The sequence below is a fragment of the Podarcis vaucheri genome (genome assembly GCF_965113315.1).
Source record: "Podarcis vaucheri genome assembly, chromosome: 7".
In the NCBI taxonomy this organism is placed as follows: domain Eukaryota; kingdom Metazoa; phylum Chordata; class Lepidosauria; order Squamata; family Lacertidae; genus Podarcis; species Podarcis vaucheri.
Window position 1 is genome coordinate 4088997 of NC_138765.1, and position 16495 is coordinate 4105491.

General features: G+C 48.6%; 1 protein-coding gene across 1 annotated transcript in view; it reads right to left on the reverse strand.

Moving 5' to 3' along the window:
• Positions 1–16495, reverse strand: part of LOC309536780 (leucine-rich repeat and fibronectin type III domain-containing protein 1-like protein) — a 74637-nt gene that overhangs the window by 22497 nt on the left and 35645 nt on the right. The window contains exon 2 of the mRNA XM_082231084.1: positions 12414–13827. Within this exon, the coding sequence (XP_082087210.1) occupies positions 12414–13804 (1391 nt within the window). The 5' untranslated portion in view covers positions 13805–13827. The remainder of the gene's footprint in view (positions 1–12413; positions 13828–16495) is intronic.

Sequence of the window (16495 nt, forward strand, 5' to 3'; positions counted from 1 at the left end):
GGTCACTTAACATTAGCCGTTTCTTTCCGGCCAGGCAGGCAGACAGGCTACTTCTGGGCCATCTGCCAGGGCGCTGGGAGAGGGGGGGAGGGGAGGCATGGCTACCCTGGGGACAGGTTCTGACAGCCTCTCTGCCTCCTTGCAAATAAGAAGAGCAACTCAGCAGCTTCGAGGGGGGATGCGTGCAGGAAGAAGGAAAAACAGAAGAGGAGGACGGTGCAGGGAGGCGAGGTGGAATATTCCACGAAAGTCTGCGGAAAGGCAGAATGGGTGGGAGAGCGCACCTGCCTTGCATCTAGAACGCCCCGGGTCCAGTCCCCGTTGGCAGCCTCTAGCTCCTGGTCTGAAATCCTAGGCAATTCTCTCTCAGTTCCTGCAGTCGCTACTGGAACAACAGAGTGGCATGCTCTAAGGTCGCGTCCCCTGTTCCTCTCAACTGTTAATGGAGGAGGGCAACCAAAATGGTCAAAGGCCTGGAAACGATGCCTTATGAGGAACGGCTAAGGGAGCTGGGCATGTTTAGCCTGGAGAAGAGGAGGTTAAGGGGTGAGATGATAGCCATGTTCAAATCTATAAAAGGATGTCACATAGAGGAGGGAGAAAGGTTGTTTTCTGCTGCTCCAGAGAAGCGGACACGGAGCAATGGATCCAAACTACAAGAAAGAAGATTCCACCTAAACATTAGGAAGAACTTCCTGACAGTAAGAGCTGTTTGACAGTGGAATTTGCTGCCCAGGAGTGTGGTGGAGTCTCCTTCTTTGGAGGTCTTTAAGCAGAGGCTTGACAACCATATGCCAGGAGTGCTCTGATGGTGTTTCCTGCTTGGCAGGGGGTTGGACTCGATGGCCCTTGTGGTCTCTTCCAACTCTAGGATTCTATGATTCTATGATTTTATGAAATCTGAGGGCTCCCTTGGACAAAAAAACAAGGACACCAGCCAGGAATACCAGAGCAAAACAGCAGCCAGGAGGCTTGGTCTTTATTGAAGACTGTCGTGACAGGACTCCCATCTGCCACAAGGTGGAACAAGGTGGAAGCCCCGAACAAAAGAGAACCCAAACTTTTATTAGCTGGGTGGCGCTAATAGGTACTGCTCTGGTGGAAAGGTAAATGGCGTTTCCATGCACTGCTCTGGTTTGCCAGAAGTGGCTTAGTCATGCTGGCCACATGACCTGGAAGCTGTACGCCGGCTCCCTTGGCCAATAAAGCGAGATGAGCGCCGCAACCCCAGAGTTGGTCACGACTGGACCTAATGGTCAGGGGTCCCTTTACCGTTATCTAACCCCCATGTTACACCCCCCCAAAACTACATCACTCATACATCACAGTTACATCATGAAAGGGGAGGTCTGTTGGCAGTAATCTGAGCATCCTGGACCCTGCCCCATGGTTCCCCTTGCCCTCCACCAAACACCCATCAAGTGTAACAAAAGAGATATTTACATTTCCCTGTTTCCCAGCCAAGTGAATCACATCCTTTTGTCTTCATCTGGGATTGTTATTTCTGGAATGGCTACCTGTCTGGATGCCAGGAGGGGTCAAGTTCACTGCATGTATGGTGTTAAAGGAAAATGTTATGAAAATGATGTATAGATGGTACTTAACCTCTGTAAAACTAGCAAAGATCTACCATAAAAGTGATAATCTATGTTGGAAATGCAAAGAAAAAGAAGGTGAAAGACTTCTGGGGAAAGATTTATAATGTATTGAAAAAAATGTTTAAATATACATTTATCAAGAAACCAGAAGCCTTTCTACTTGGAATAACAGCTTTGGAATTGCCCAAGAAAGATGTCAGATTGTTTTTGTATGCCACAACGGCAGCTAGAATTTTGTTGGCCAAAAATTGGAAATTACAAGACGTACCAACAGTGGAGGAATGGCAGATGAAGATGATGGACTTTTGGGAAGCTAGCCGACCTGACCAGAAGAGTCCGCGACCAGCAGGAGGAGGAGGAGTACCAGGAGGAATGGAAGAAAATTAAAGACTATTTATCTAAATATGCTAAGATAATCTAAATAGAATTGCTTGCAAGTATCAGATTGGCCTAGGATTTAAATATGGGATGTTATAGAATAATGTGTTTAAAGTTAAAATGAAAAGAAAGAAAGATGTTAATTGACTATGTAAATTTTATGTGAAAATAGTTTTGGAAAACTGCTACAATGATATAGATGGAAACTCAGCCAGGGGGATTTGAGGAAGTCACCTAACAATGTTAACAAAAGAGGAATTATTACAGTCAGGATCTATGTTCGTTTGTTTGGTTTTTGATGTTTTCTTTTTTTCTTTTTTTATAAGATATTTATTAAGATTTTCAAAGTATTACAAAGTAAAAATAAAAAAATAAGAAAATACAAAATGAAAATGGTTAAAAACAACTCATTCTTTCCATTACTTATTTTTCATTAGCTTATTTCCCGGACCTCCTCACGCCTCCCTTTTTTGTATTCCAGTTCAGTTTGTTGGTTCAGCAAATCCTTACCCTCTTTGTTTATCCTAGTCTTTAATCCTAAAATATTGTAACGTTGAATTTTTACCTATTAATAATCCATTTTTCATATTCCCTTATAGTATTACAGCTGAAAACCACTTAATTTCTATCCAACATGTTGGATAGAAATGATGTTTTCTTTTTATATTTGTTGATATGTTTTCTATAAATTTGGAAAATTAATAAAAAAAAATTGGAAGGGGAAAGAAAGGAAGATGATCTCAAGGTCCGGGTAGGTTCATATGTAAAGAGGCGGTCCTTGAGGTATCGCGGTCCTGATCCGTTTAACATGCGCTGGCCCCCCAATCTTGGGGACAACACAGCACCTCTGCCTCCATGAATTTGCCCAGCTCTCTTTAAAGCCATCCATATTTGCTGGCCATCCCTGCCTCCTGTGGCAGAGAGTTCCGCAGGTTAACTACACGTTAACCTTCCTTTTCTCTGACCTGAATCTTGCAACGTAAAATCCAGGAGTTCTGGTGTCACGGGCGAGGGAGAAAAGGGGCTCTTTTTTTTCCATTCCAGGCATATCCAGCTGAGAAACGACTGAGTTGTCGGCGTCACGGAATCGCTCCATCACTCTCAAAGGAGACGGAATGAGCCACCTGTTGGGTCTCTGACTGAGTCACTCTTCCTGTCAGGAGGCACATCCAGACAGGTGACTCACAAAGACAGAGGGGGTGGGACGCTCTGGGGAGAAGTTGTTTTCGTCCTCACACACATCAGAAGCAACCAGTTTCGGGTTTTAAGGGTGACGAGGGACCGATAATTTCAACGCATGGTAGATCAATCCCAATCCCTGAAGTTCTGGGAATGCTACCTGAAATCACTCCATGCTGGGGGTCATTAGAAAAGAAATTGAAAATAAAACTGCCAATAACATAATGACTAATTCAGCCAGCTAGCCCTGATGATTAATTAATGCTTATTAGTTGGATTTCCCCTGAATTGATTTCTGAACTTTGAATTTTATTGTTATTCGTGTTTTTATACTGTATTTTATGCTGCTTTTACAATAAATTTGTTAGCTGCTCTGAGCCCGGTTTTTGAACCAGAAGGGCAGGGTATAAATAAAAATTATTATTATTATTATTATTATTATTATTATTATTATTATTATTATTATACAAATCTCCGGTGCGACTGCATTTGGAGAAATTTGCACATAATTCTGGTTGCCTCCCCTCAGAAAGGATATTCTAGAGTTGGGAAAGTTTCAGAAAAGGGCGACCAAAATGATGGAGGGAGTGGAGCGATTCCGCTGTGAAGAACAGTTGTAGTATTTGGGACTTTTTAGTTTAGATAAAAGGAGAAAGGGGCGACAATATGGAAGTTTATTAAATCATGGCTGGAGCAGAGAAAGAGAGGCGTTTTTCTCCCTCTCTCCTCTAGAGGAGGCGCAATGAAGCTGAATGCTGAAATATTCAGGACTGGTAGTACAAAGGAAATCTTCACAGAGCACGAACTATGGAACTCATTGCCACAGGAGGCAGTGATGGTTACCGACCTGGATAGCTTTAGAAGAGAATTAGACATGTTCATAGAGAAGGCAGCTATACTTCTGAACCCAAGTTGCTGGAAACCGAAGAGGAGCGTGTGGGATGTAAAACCCAAGAGCAGTCAAGTACAACCTTCTTAGAGGGAACATGTTTACACATGGGGAGGAATGTTTATCTAGCCAGCAGGTCAACTTCCTGTTTCCTTCTGGGCTGGGACAGACTTCCTCTGCATGGGACTAGAGGTGGGCGTGGCCTCACCTGTGCAGGTAAGGACAAAAGCACAGGGCAGGGCAGCCACCTCTCTCCCTTTGACTACATGCAGCGAAGAAGCAACATCTGCTTCGCCAAAGATGCTCTCTTGGCCTCCAGCCCAGAGAGGACAGAGGGACTGTCTCCTTAGGAGATAGTTTCCAGGTGTGTGTTACTTTTCTAAGCTAAGTCTGCCTTCTGGGATCCGATTGTGAACAGAATGTGAGTGAGTAAACTCTTTTTATACTTATATAGAAGGCTGCGTTGTGTCTTATCTTTTATGAGGGAATAAGGGGGAAATACCAGAGCATTTATTATAGAGGCTTTAGCTAGCCTGAGCAAACGAGTCCGCTGTGAGTTTAAAAAGGGGAATGTTACTCTGCTAAATTGTGAACTTGTTTACACAAGTTGGAAAGGCTATAATCAAACAATATATCCTCTCCTGCATCCCTGAACTTTCCTACAGAGAGAGCTCTTGTGCTCAAATCTGGTATAAGTGTTTCCCACTGGATGGGCCATTGACTTGATCAAGTACCCAGGCTCTTTGTATGGAACCTCCAGGTCCAGAGGCAGTCTATCATAGAATCATAGAATCATAGAATCCTAGAGTTGGAGGGCCATCGAGTCCAACCCCCTGCCAAGCAGGAAACACCATCAGAGCACTCCTGACATATGGTTGTCAAGCCTCTGCTGAAAGACCTCCAAAGTAGGAGACTCCACCACACTCCTGGGCAGCAAATTCCACTGTCAAACAGCTCTTACTGTCAGGAAGTTCTTCCTAATGTTTAGGTGGAATCTTCTTTCTTGTAGTTTGGATCCATTGCTCCGTGTCCGCTTCTCTGGAGCAGCAGAAAACAACCTTTCTCCCTCCTCTGTGTGACATCCTTTTATATATTGGAACATGGCCATCATATCACCCCTTAACCTCCTCTTCTCCAGGCTAAACATGCCCAGCTCCCTTAGCCGTTCCTCATAAGGCATCGTTTCCAGGCCTTTGACCATTTTGGTTGCCCTCCTCTGGACACGTTCCAGTTTGTCAGTGTCCTTCTTGAATTGTGGTGCCCAGAACTGGACACAGTACTCCAGGTGAGGTCTGACCAGAGCAGAATACAGTGGCACTATTACTTCCCTTGATCTAGATGCTATACTCCTATTGATATATCCTCTCCTGCATCCCTGAACTTTCCTACAGAAAGCTCTCGTGCTCAAATCTGGTATAAGCGTTTCCCACTAGATGGGCCATTGACTTGATCAAGTACCCAGGCTCTTCGTATGGAACCTCCAGGTCCAGAGGCAGTCTATCTTGATTCTAGGTTGTTTGGGGTATTTGGCCCCCATGAGAACAGGATGCTGGACTGACCCAGTATCCAGGGCCATCTTATGTTCTTATAGAACCTCCAGGTCCAATGGCAGTCTATCAACATTCCTAGATTCTTAGATGTATTACGCCACTGGGTGGCTCCTTGGCGTGATCCAACGGCCTTTTCTTATCTTCTTATCTTATCTGAAGCTCCCACTATACATTTTCTCTGTTCCTGCAGAGCTGCCTTCATAATTTAATAAGCCTCGGCCGTGTGCTCCCTGCCTGCCCCGATCAATGCCGCCTTCTCTCGGAAGGAGCAAGGAGACCCTGTTCCAATTAGTTTATTTAAGAGCCGGGCTATTATCAGGACCGATCACAGCAGCTGCTTGTCTCTGATACGCTCTGCTCTCTCTCGGCTGCTGAAATCTGCTTTTTTTGTGGGGCATCTGTTTTATTTATGCTTATTCCTCTTCTAATGTTTAGCGTCCTATTGTTTTCCCCCAGCTGTCTCTCTAAGTCACCTTGAAGACTTTTTTGCACGCTGTCAGAAATAAGGGGAGCAGGCTCCCCAACTTGGCCAGGAGGAAGACGCCTTTGGGAGAGTCAACGTGGGAAGCTAGGGAGATCCTTCATGCTGAATCAGAACACGGGTCCATAAAGCCCAGTACTGCCAACACGGACTGGCAGAAGCTGTCCAGGATTTCAGGAAGGAGCCTGTGCTGGTCCCATGGTTTTCCGTGAGGTGTGGTCTGAGTCCAGTCCGAGGTCGAGGGTGCAATATTGAGGCCGTCCATCAAAGCTGAAGCTAGGTCTAAGGCAGGGAGTCGGGCGAGGTCAGGAGATCCGGCAGGACCGGGTTCAGGCAGGAACTGGCTACCAACAATGTTGCTCCCGCAACTTGGGACTGGGGCTGGCCGGCTTTTATCTGCCCCGAGGCATAGGGCGGCCCCGATCCTCAGGTGACTCACCTCTCCTGGCCTGGAGGCAAGCATTCCTCCTGCGGGAACTTAGTTCCCTCCGCCTCTCTGCCCTGAGCCTCTGCAGCTCAGGAGAGGCTGGAGGGTTACTGGACCCAGAGGCCACCTCAGCTTCCCCTGACGGGGCTGAGAGTGGAGCACCTGCAGGCAATGGGTCCTCCATCACCTCCAGAGCCAGAGCAGACTCTGCTGATGCCTGCACCTGAGGACCCAGCACAGGTGAGGACCCTTCAGGCTCAAGCCCCAGCCCCGGCTCAGCTGGTTCTGGAGGCGGGGAATTCTGTGCAGGCTGGGATTCCTCAGGTTCAGCCTCCGAGTCCGAATCCCAGGCCATCACAGAGCCTCTGCCATCATGACCTGGAGATTCCAGCAGGAATTAAACTTGGAACCTTCCTGCTTGCAAGACAGATTCTCTGCCACTGAGCCACCAATGCCCTGTGTGTGATTGTGCACGTGTGTTCAGCAATTTTCCAGAAGCCGCGATCAAATTCCGTTCCTGAATCCAGCACCGTGATGAAGCTTGATACGGTGACCTGCATTAAAATCATGAAAATCAAGGCCCTGATTGCCTTTGCATGAATTATCCTTCCTTTTCTTCTCGGCTTCTTTGCATAATTCATTCTGCCTCTGAAGCGCTAGGAAGAAGGAGAACTGCAGTCTCCTGACCCCCAACCACGAAGCTTACATAAACAGCTCCTCCTCAGGGCTTCCGAGATTCAAAGCCTGCTTCTGCAAACCTAAGGACCAGAAGCTTCGTGTTTTCATTATTTAAGGGACAGAGATCCTTCAGAAATTGAATTGCTGCGTTTGCCCATCAAATCTTGGCATATGCCACCAGCGTAAGAACATGGGTACAGCCTGTATGGTCCGTATAGTGAAAGCCATGGTTTTCCCAGAAGTGATGTATGGAAGTGAGAGCTGGACCATGAAGAAGGCTGATCACCGAAGAATGGATGCTTTTGAATTCTGGTGCTGGAGGAGACTCCTGAGAGTCCCATAGACTGCAAGAAGATCAAACCTCTCCATTCTGAAGGAAATCAGCACTGAGTGCTCACTGGAAGGACAGATCCTGAAGCTGAGGCTCCAAGACTTTGGCCACCTCAGGAGAAGAGTCGAGTCCCTGGGAAAGACCCTGATGTTGGGAAAGATGGAGGGCACAAGGAGAAGGGGACGACAGAGGACGAGATGGTGGGACAGTGTTCTCCAAGCTACCAGCATGAGTCTGACCAAACTGCGGGAGGCAGTGGAAGACAGGAGTGCCTGGCGTGCTCTGGTCTATGGGGTCACAAAGAGTCGGACACGACTAAACGACTAAACAACAACAACAACAAGAGCCTGTATGCTGGATCAGGCCAATCTTGTCCAGCATCCTGCTCTCGCAGTGGCCAAATACCCCTAAGAACCAAGAGATCCAGATAGACTGCCTCAACGCCTGGAGGCTCCATAAGCACCTAAGAAGAGTCTGATTGCTAGCTTAGGCCAAGGGCCCGTCTAGTCCAACGTCCTTTCCCAGTGGCAGAGTTGGTTAGAGCGTGGTGCTGATAACGCCAAGGTTGCAGGTTCAATCCCTGCATGTGTGGGATGTAATACCACCGAAGCAGTCAAATACAACATTTCCTGTTTGCCCAGGGTGGACATGCAGGGGAATGTTGCTGCAGCCAGAAGGGCTTCCTGCCACACCTGGTTGGGAGCATCCTTCCTCTGCATGTAACTCGCTCTACGTGGGGCTGCCCTTGAGACTGACCCAGAAATTCCAGCGGGTGCAGTATGCTGCGGCGAGAATCCTTACGGGGTCCTCGCTGCGGGATCACATTCACCCAGTGCTATACCAGCTGCACTGGCTCCCGGTGGAGTACAGGATCAGGTTCAAGGTGCTGGTTTTAACCTTTAAAGCCCTATACGGCCTAGGACCCTCGTACCTACGGGACCGCCTCTCCTGGTATGTCCCACAGAGGAACCTACGGTCTTCAAACAAAAACATCTTGGAGGTCCCGGGCCACAGGGAGGTTAAGCTAGTCTCAACCAGAGCCAGGGCTTTTTCGGCGGTGGCCCCAATCTGGTGGAACGCTCTGTCACAAGAGACTAGGGCCCTGCGGGATTTGACATCTTTCCTCAGGGCCTTCAAGACAGAGCTGTTCCTCCAGGCCTTTGGCCAAGGCAGTCTGACCCCCCTCCTTTGGTAATCCTCACAGAACTCTAGCCCAATGGTTGCCATTAATCTGATTTGAACTGATTTTATAATGGAACGATTTTAGAATGTTGTATCATTTTACTGTTGTTAGCCGCTCTGAGCCCGGCTTCGGTTGGGGAGGGCAGGATATAAATAAAATTTTATTATTATTATTATTATTATTATTATTATTATTATTATTATTATTATTAGACCAGGTAGATGGGGGTGACCCTGGAAGACCCCATAAAGGGGCTAGTCACAGAGCCATCTTTCTCTCTTGATCCCATCTCTTCTTGTTGTTGTTTTTTGCTTTTTGTTTTTTTAGTAATAAATTTTATTAGTATTTTCCACATAACCACAAAAAATAACGGAAAGTAACAATACACAAAACACGAAAACAAGCATGCAAAAAAACCCCCACAAATCCAAATCTTACAAGTTAGTAATATAAACACTAGAAAGAAAAACAAACATTGACTTCCACCATTCCCACAGCACCTCCTTTACCTCTCATTGTGTCTTCCTGTTTTCCTGTTTTCCTAGCATCTAGATATAGCTCCCTCTTTCTTATCCTTTCACTTCACAAGGTTATTCCAGACTCAGCCAGATTTCTGTCCTCGAACCTTGACTTTTGAGGTATTCATTTCGGCACTCCCATTCCTTTTTCACTTCACTTTTTGGTGTTTGTCTTATTATATCTGTCAATTTGGTTAATTCTAAATATTCTGAAAGCTTACATTTCCTCTTGATGCCTTTTGCTGTGTGCTGGCTCTTACCTGTCTTGCCATGATCTGGCCACTGTGATCCATGCGACGGTCACCTCCAGGCTTGATTACTGTAATTCGCTCTATGTGGGGCTGCCTTTGAGACTGACCCAGAAACTCCAGCGGGTGCAGAATGCTGCGGCGAGACTCCTCACGGGGTCTCTGCCATGGGAGCTTTACCAGCTGCACTGGCTCCCGGTGGAATACAGGATGAGGGATAAATACGCTTCAGGATAAGTATTTTCAGGTTGCGCTCCGCAGCAACCCAGAAGTAACGGAGCACGTTACTTCCAGGTTTCGCTGCTCGCGCATTTGCAGACGGTCAAAATGACGTCACGCGCATGCGCGGAAGTGCAGTTGCGTCTTACGTTCTGTTCAGGATGCGAACGGGGCTCTGGAACAGATCCCGTTCGCATCCCGAGGTACCACTGTACACCTGGAAACTATCTCATAAGGAGACAGTCCCTTTGTCCTCTCTGGGCTGGAAGCCAAGACAGCATCTTTGGCTAAGCAGATGTTGCTTCTTCAATGCATGTAGTCAGAGAGAGAGAGATGGTGGCCAGTCCTATGCTTTTGTTACCTGCACAGGTGAGGCCACGCCCACCACATGCAGAGGAAGTCTGTCCCAGCCCAGAAGGAAACAGGAGGTTTACCTGCTGGCGGGACAAACATTCCTCCCCATGTTCCCTCTAGGAAGGTTGTACTCGACTGCTCTTGTGTTTCACATCCCACACATCCAACTCTGCAGTTCTATGATTCTATAATTCTATATGATTATTTCAGTGACCAAATACCCCAAAGAACCCGGGGATCAAGATAGATTGCCTCTAGACCTGCAGGTTCCGTAAGGAAATTTTAAAAAGCCTGGCTGCTGTATCAGGCCACTGGCTGTTCTCACAGGGGCCAAATTGATGCCCCAAAGGGAAGCAGGATACGACCACAGGAACACTCTCCTCTCCCGGGGTTTCCAGAAACTGCCATTCAGAAGTGTTCCACAGCATAGCCCTGTCCACAGCTCTTGGCATTTGCTGGATCCTTTCAGTGCTGACCGAAGCCAAAAATCCAGCTCGCTGACCGCACAACCTGCCCTTCCCCTCCGGCAAGGATAAACCATCACAAACACAGAGATGTCTTTGAGATGAAAAGGACCCCGGAGCTCCCCCGCTACCGGATTTCCACTGATCGCAGCGTGGTTCCCCTGCTCCGGCAGCTTATGAATTATTCTCCTTCAGCCTCCAGAGGGGAGGATTTCAGAAGGTAAAACAGCAACTTTATCTGAGGCCGACTTCAAAAGGCAGGAGCTGGGCACCCAAAGCATGACGGGTACTCGCTGCTCTCATTCGCAGGCTGCCGCGGTCGGCGGAGCTGAGGTGAAATTGCGCACGGTGGAAAGGGGAAAGCCGTGTTTCGGGGAAACTCAGTCAGCGTGGGGCACCCACAGGTTCTGACTGCGTGACAGTTTTTTCGCCAGCAACGGCTTCTGTGCCTCTAAGCAGAAAAACCTGACCTTCTGCTGATGGCAAGAAGGGGCAAGGGCTTTCCTCTATGTTGCAAAAAGTGTCACCTCGAATAAGATTTGGGACAGGTAAAAGAAGCAACCTGTTCATGCAGTGCAGAGTTAAACCGTGGAACTCACTGCCACAGGATGCAGTGTAGGAATGATCGCTGGGTTGTGGGGCACACTCCCGCCCGCGGGCAGCCTCAGCCGTCTGCATGTGTGACCTTGGGGTGTGGAGCACACTCCCCCTCACAGATAAGGCCACAGCTGTCTGAACATCTTGCCCTCTGTCTAACCTTTTGCAGTCTCAGTAGTCTGCCATGTCCTATCTGTGACCCTTGTCTCTGAGACCTTTCACCAGTGCAAGGGGGAAATGATGCGGTGGAAACAGGTGCCAAAATAACTTTGTACCTCCCCACAATCTCGGGACTGGAAGATGTGCAAGGGTCACAGCCCAAAAACGTACCGTATTTTTCGCTCCATAAGGCGCACCGGACCATAAGGCACACCTAGTTTTTAGAGGGGGAAATCAAGAAAAAAAATCCGCTTCTCCCAAAGCCTCTGGGGCTGCCGGGGGAAGCCCGGGTTCCCCCCACTCCAGCCCCAAAGAGCAAAGACGCCAAGACAATTTTCGCGGCGATTCGAACCACCGACCTTCTGATCGGCAAGTCCTAGGCTCTGTGGTTTAACCTACAGTGCCACCGCGTCCCTTAGTCAGGTAGTCGGGCTCTAAGGTGCTACTAGACAATTTATTATTATTATTATTATTATTTCGACTATGTGAACAGCGTCTCACATCAAATGTGACTCTATGAATGAAAAACAGAGGTGCTACAGCGGTGCCCCGCAAGACGAATGCCTCGCAAGACGAAAAACTCGCTAGACGAAAGGGTTTTTCGGTTTTTGCGTTGCTTCGCTAGACGATTTTCCCTATGGGCTTGCTTCGCAAGATGAAAACGTCTTGCGAGTTTGTTCGCTTTTTTCTTAAAGCCGCTTGAAGAGGCGCAGTTGCGACGGACCGTGCTTCACAAGACGGAAAACATCGCAAGACGAAAAGACTCGCGGAACGAATTAATTTCGTCTTGCAACGCACCATTGTATATAGGTACCTTTGCTATCCATGAAAATCTTTCGGTAAAAGCACACACACACACACACACACACACCCATATATATATCCTCTCCTAATGTCTTAATCCTCTCACTTGTATGCTGCCTCTCCTCATTTATATTAGTATATTAGTTGAAGAGCAGCTGCCAAATGTTGCAGATAAAATACTGAGGCTGATAAGAGATGAATAAAAACTGATAAAACTAATAAAAACTAATAAAAAACTGTGCAACTGCTGCGGAGCTCAAGTCAGTGCTTCTACTAATGACGCCATCTTCAACTGCCAGAGATTTTGCCCGACTCTCAACAAGAACGGCCGCTTTCGGAGACCCCGCGATGCTCACCTGTACACTAAGGTATCGTCCGAGGAGCTGTTGTATTGGATCTGGTACATCCGAATCCCGGGCACGTGCCACTGGGGGTACCAGCGGACCAGCACTGAGGAGGCCGACACCTCCGAGGCCGCCACCCCCTTGTCCTGAGAGGCCCCCGTTTCGTTGGCGCCGGCGGGGAGGGCGCCCTTAGCCGGAGTCAAGATATCCGAGGGCCCTGCCGCCTCAGGGAGCTTGGGGGCTGTGCCGTTGGCGAGGTGCGGCAAAGGGTTCACCACCAGCTCGATGGACGTGGTGGCCTCGCCGGCGGCGTTGGAGGCGATGCAAGTGAAGGCCCCGGTGTCCTGGACGGTGGCGATGAGCACCTCGAGCGTGCCGTTCTCGTAGGACGTCGTCCGGGAGGTGTTGGCCACCACTTTGCCTTCCGGCGAGACCCAGTGGATGGAAGGCTCGGGGTCGCCCACGCCACGGCACCGGAGAACGGCCTCCTCGCCTTCCGTCACCACCAGCCGGCCGGTGTAGCGGGTGATGACCGGCGGCTCGCAGATGAACTCCTCCTCCGGGATGGTCCAGAAGTATTTCCCCAGCAGGTCCGGCGGAGAGGCGCAGGTCTCCAAGTCGTCTTCGCGGGTGAGCCTCCGCAGCCACAACAGCTCGCAGTTGCAGTGCAGGGGGTTGCCGCCAAAGCTGAGGACCAGCGAGGACAGAGGAGACCCCTTGGATTTGGCGTAGACGGGGATGCGGAGGAAAAGAGGGTCTGGGGGGATCTTTTTGAGCTTGTTGGACGTCATGTCCAAGCGGGCCAGCTTGAGAAGGTTCGTGAAGACCCCCTCGGGGACGTAGTCGATCAAGTTGTGGTCCAAGTTGAGGGAGTTGACGTTGTTGAGCCGGCGGATGGTGTCCCAAGGGACTTGCACCAGGTTGTTGTAGGAGAGGTCCAGGTCTTCCAGGGTGCCGGCGAAGTCGTCAAAGGCCCCGGGAGAGATGTCTTGGAGTTGGTTGTTGCTGAGGATGAGGTGCCGCAGGTTGGGCAAGCCCTTCAGCTGCTCGGCGCCAATCAAGAGCAGGCGGTTGTTGTCCAGGTGAAGCGCGCGGAGGCTGCGGAGGTCAGCGAAGGCGTAGGGCAGGATCTGGCTGATGGTGTTGCGGGAGAGGGTGAGGTGGACCAAGCTGGTCATGTTGGAGAAGTCCTTGCGGCGGACGACGGTGATGAAGTTGTCCGTCAGGCGCAGCTCCACCGTCCGCCGGTCGATGACGGTGGGCACAAAGAGGAGGCCGGTCCGGGTGCAGAGGATGGCCAGGGAGGGAGAGAGGTTCTGGCACATGCAGCGCTTGGGGCACACCTGGGCACGGGCCAGGCTGGCGCTGAGCACCACCAGGACGCAGAGCAGGAGCCGCTCCATGGTGCTGCCGTCAGAGGGAGGAACTGCGGAGAAAACAGGGGGGGGGAGAGGGGAGAAGTTAGAAGGGGTCGTCACCATGGCAGCTCACAGGACTTTAGAAGGAAGGGAGCTCAGCTGGGTCGCATAATTAATAATAATAATAATAATAATAATAATAATAATAATAATAATAATTTTTTATTATTATTTATACCCTGCCCATTTGACTGTGTTTCCCCAGCCACTCTGGGCAGCTCCCAACAGAATATTAAAAACGATAAAACACCAGACATTAAATAATAACAATAATAATTTATTATTATTTATACCCCGCCCATCTGGCTGGGTTTCCCCAGCCACTCTGGGCGACTTCCAACAGAAAACTAAAATAGAATAATCTATTAAACATTAAAAGCTTCCCTCAACACGGCTGCCTTCAGATGAGTTCTAAAAGTCTGGTAGTTGTTCTTCTCTTTGACATCTGGTGGGAGGGCGTTCCACAGGACGGGCGCCACTACCGAGAAGGCCCTCTGCCTGGTTCCCTGTAACTTGGCTTCTTGCAGCGAGGGAACCGCCAGAAGGCCCTTGGCGCTGGACCTCAGTGTCCGGGCAGAACGATGGGGGTGGAGACGCTCCTTCAGGTATACTGGACCAAGGCCGTTTAGGGCTTTAAAGGTCAGCACCAACACTTTGAATTGTGCTCGGAAACAGACTGAGAGCCAGTGTAGGTCTTTCAAGACCAGTGGGTCTTTCAATACGCCAGTGTTATAAAAACTTCCCTAAACAGGGCTGCCTTCAGATGTCTTCTAAAAGTCAGATAGTTGTTTATTTCCTTGACAACTGATGGAAGGACGTTCCACAGGGCGGGTACCACCACCAAGAAGGCCCTCTGCCTGGTTCCCTGCAACCTCACTTCTCGCAGTGAGGGAACCACCAGAAGGCCCTTGGATCTGGACCTCAGTTTCTGGGCTGATCGAAGGGGGTGGAGAGGCTCCTTCAGTATTCCAGAGTTTTAGGGGTGGAAGGTTCCCCCAAGACTCATCTATTCCAACATCCTGCAATGAATCACAGCTATAGGTTCCCTTACAGATGGCATCCAACCTCTGCTTAACAACCTCCAATGATTTGTAGAATCGTACGGTTGGCAGGGACCCCAAACGTCATCTAGTCGGACCCCTTTGCAATGTGGGAATCAAAGCCGAAGAATCGTATCCATCCAAGCTCTGCTTAAAAACCTCCAAATTGTTCTATATTATCCCAAAGGGGGGAGGTTTCTACACCAGCCAGAGGGACAGGGGTTTTTCTCTTGCTTAAATGTTACAGTAAAATGGGCCTCTCTTTGGCATGTCTGGCTTAGGCGGGTAAAAGTTAAGAGCAAGGTTGAATGGGTGTTATTCTGGCCCCAGACGGGGGGAGACTGAAGACAAGGAGGCGAGTTGAAAGGGAGGAGGGTAATGCAGGAGACAAAGCCCCATCTTATTGCTATTAGTATAAATCACATGTTTTACATGTGAACATGTGTTGAGGTTCATGGCGTGGAGAGGCTGGTGCAGGAAGGAAAGGTGGGGGGGGGGCAAGCCCATGTAAGGACATAGGAATTTGCCATAACTTTCGGTGTACAAGAAATCAGGTGGTTCACAAGAAATCAGGTGGTATTGTATTCTGCAAATCTATAAAAAGGGGACGCACCCTGACTGGGTGTGCAGGTTGCGAACTTATCGCCCTGTACCTTTGTTCTGCATATACGCACTTCAAATAAAATCCTGTTAATAACCTGCAAGGACGTTTTGCCGCTTTGTGTGAATCTGTGTTCCAGGGACCCAATAGCAGATGTGGTTGGTCCTTCACAACTAATCATAGAATTGCACAGCTGAAAGGGACCCAAAGGCCATCGATTCAACCCACTGCAATGCAAGCAGCACAGCTAATCACAGTCAGGCCAAAAACTGGGAGCCTCTCAGTGGAAAATAGCCCCAAATCTTACACTGGGTGCTTGTTATCACTCACTCTGGAATTTAGCTATAAGGGATAATTTGAGGTTTCAGCAGGGACTAGAAAATGCATGCACTTTTTATACAATTGAATATACAGTGAGGTCCTGATTTTCGAGCCAACCCTCATCACAGCCTGGCAAAAATATTCCCCACTTGTCCTTTGTTATTTTAACTCATGAGCAACTGTACTCATCCTACATCCCTGTTTGACAGCTTTGTTTTTCATTTGCAAAATTTTCATCTGTTGTTATAACCCTTCTCTCTGTTTTATACACGTTACAAAATGAAACTTCAAAACTTTACCAAAAACGTTTTAAAAGAGAGAAGAACCCAGCTGGTTCATAGAGTTGAAAGGGATTCAAAGGGTCATTTTCATTTATTATTTGTTTCTGTTTATTATTATTTGTATTCCAGCCTTCACCCACAGATCTCAGGGGCCTTCGCAGTAGCATAAAAATACAAGATAAAAACACAAAATACAGAATCGGTTTCGAAAACAGCACTTTGAATTGGGCCCGGAAACTAATCGGCAGCCACTGCGGTCAGGTCAGGATCGGTGTGATATGCTCAGACCGTCTTGACCCGGTGAGCAACCTGGCTGCTGAATTCTGCACCAGCTGAAGTTTGCGAACTGTCTCCAGGGGCAGCCCCATGTATAACACATTGCAGTAATCTAACCAGAGCATGGACAACAGAAGTTAAACTATCCCTGTCCAGA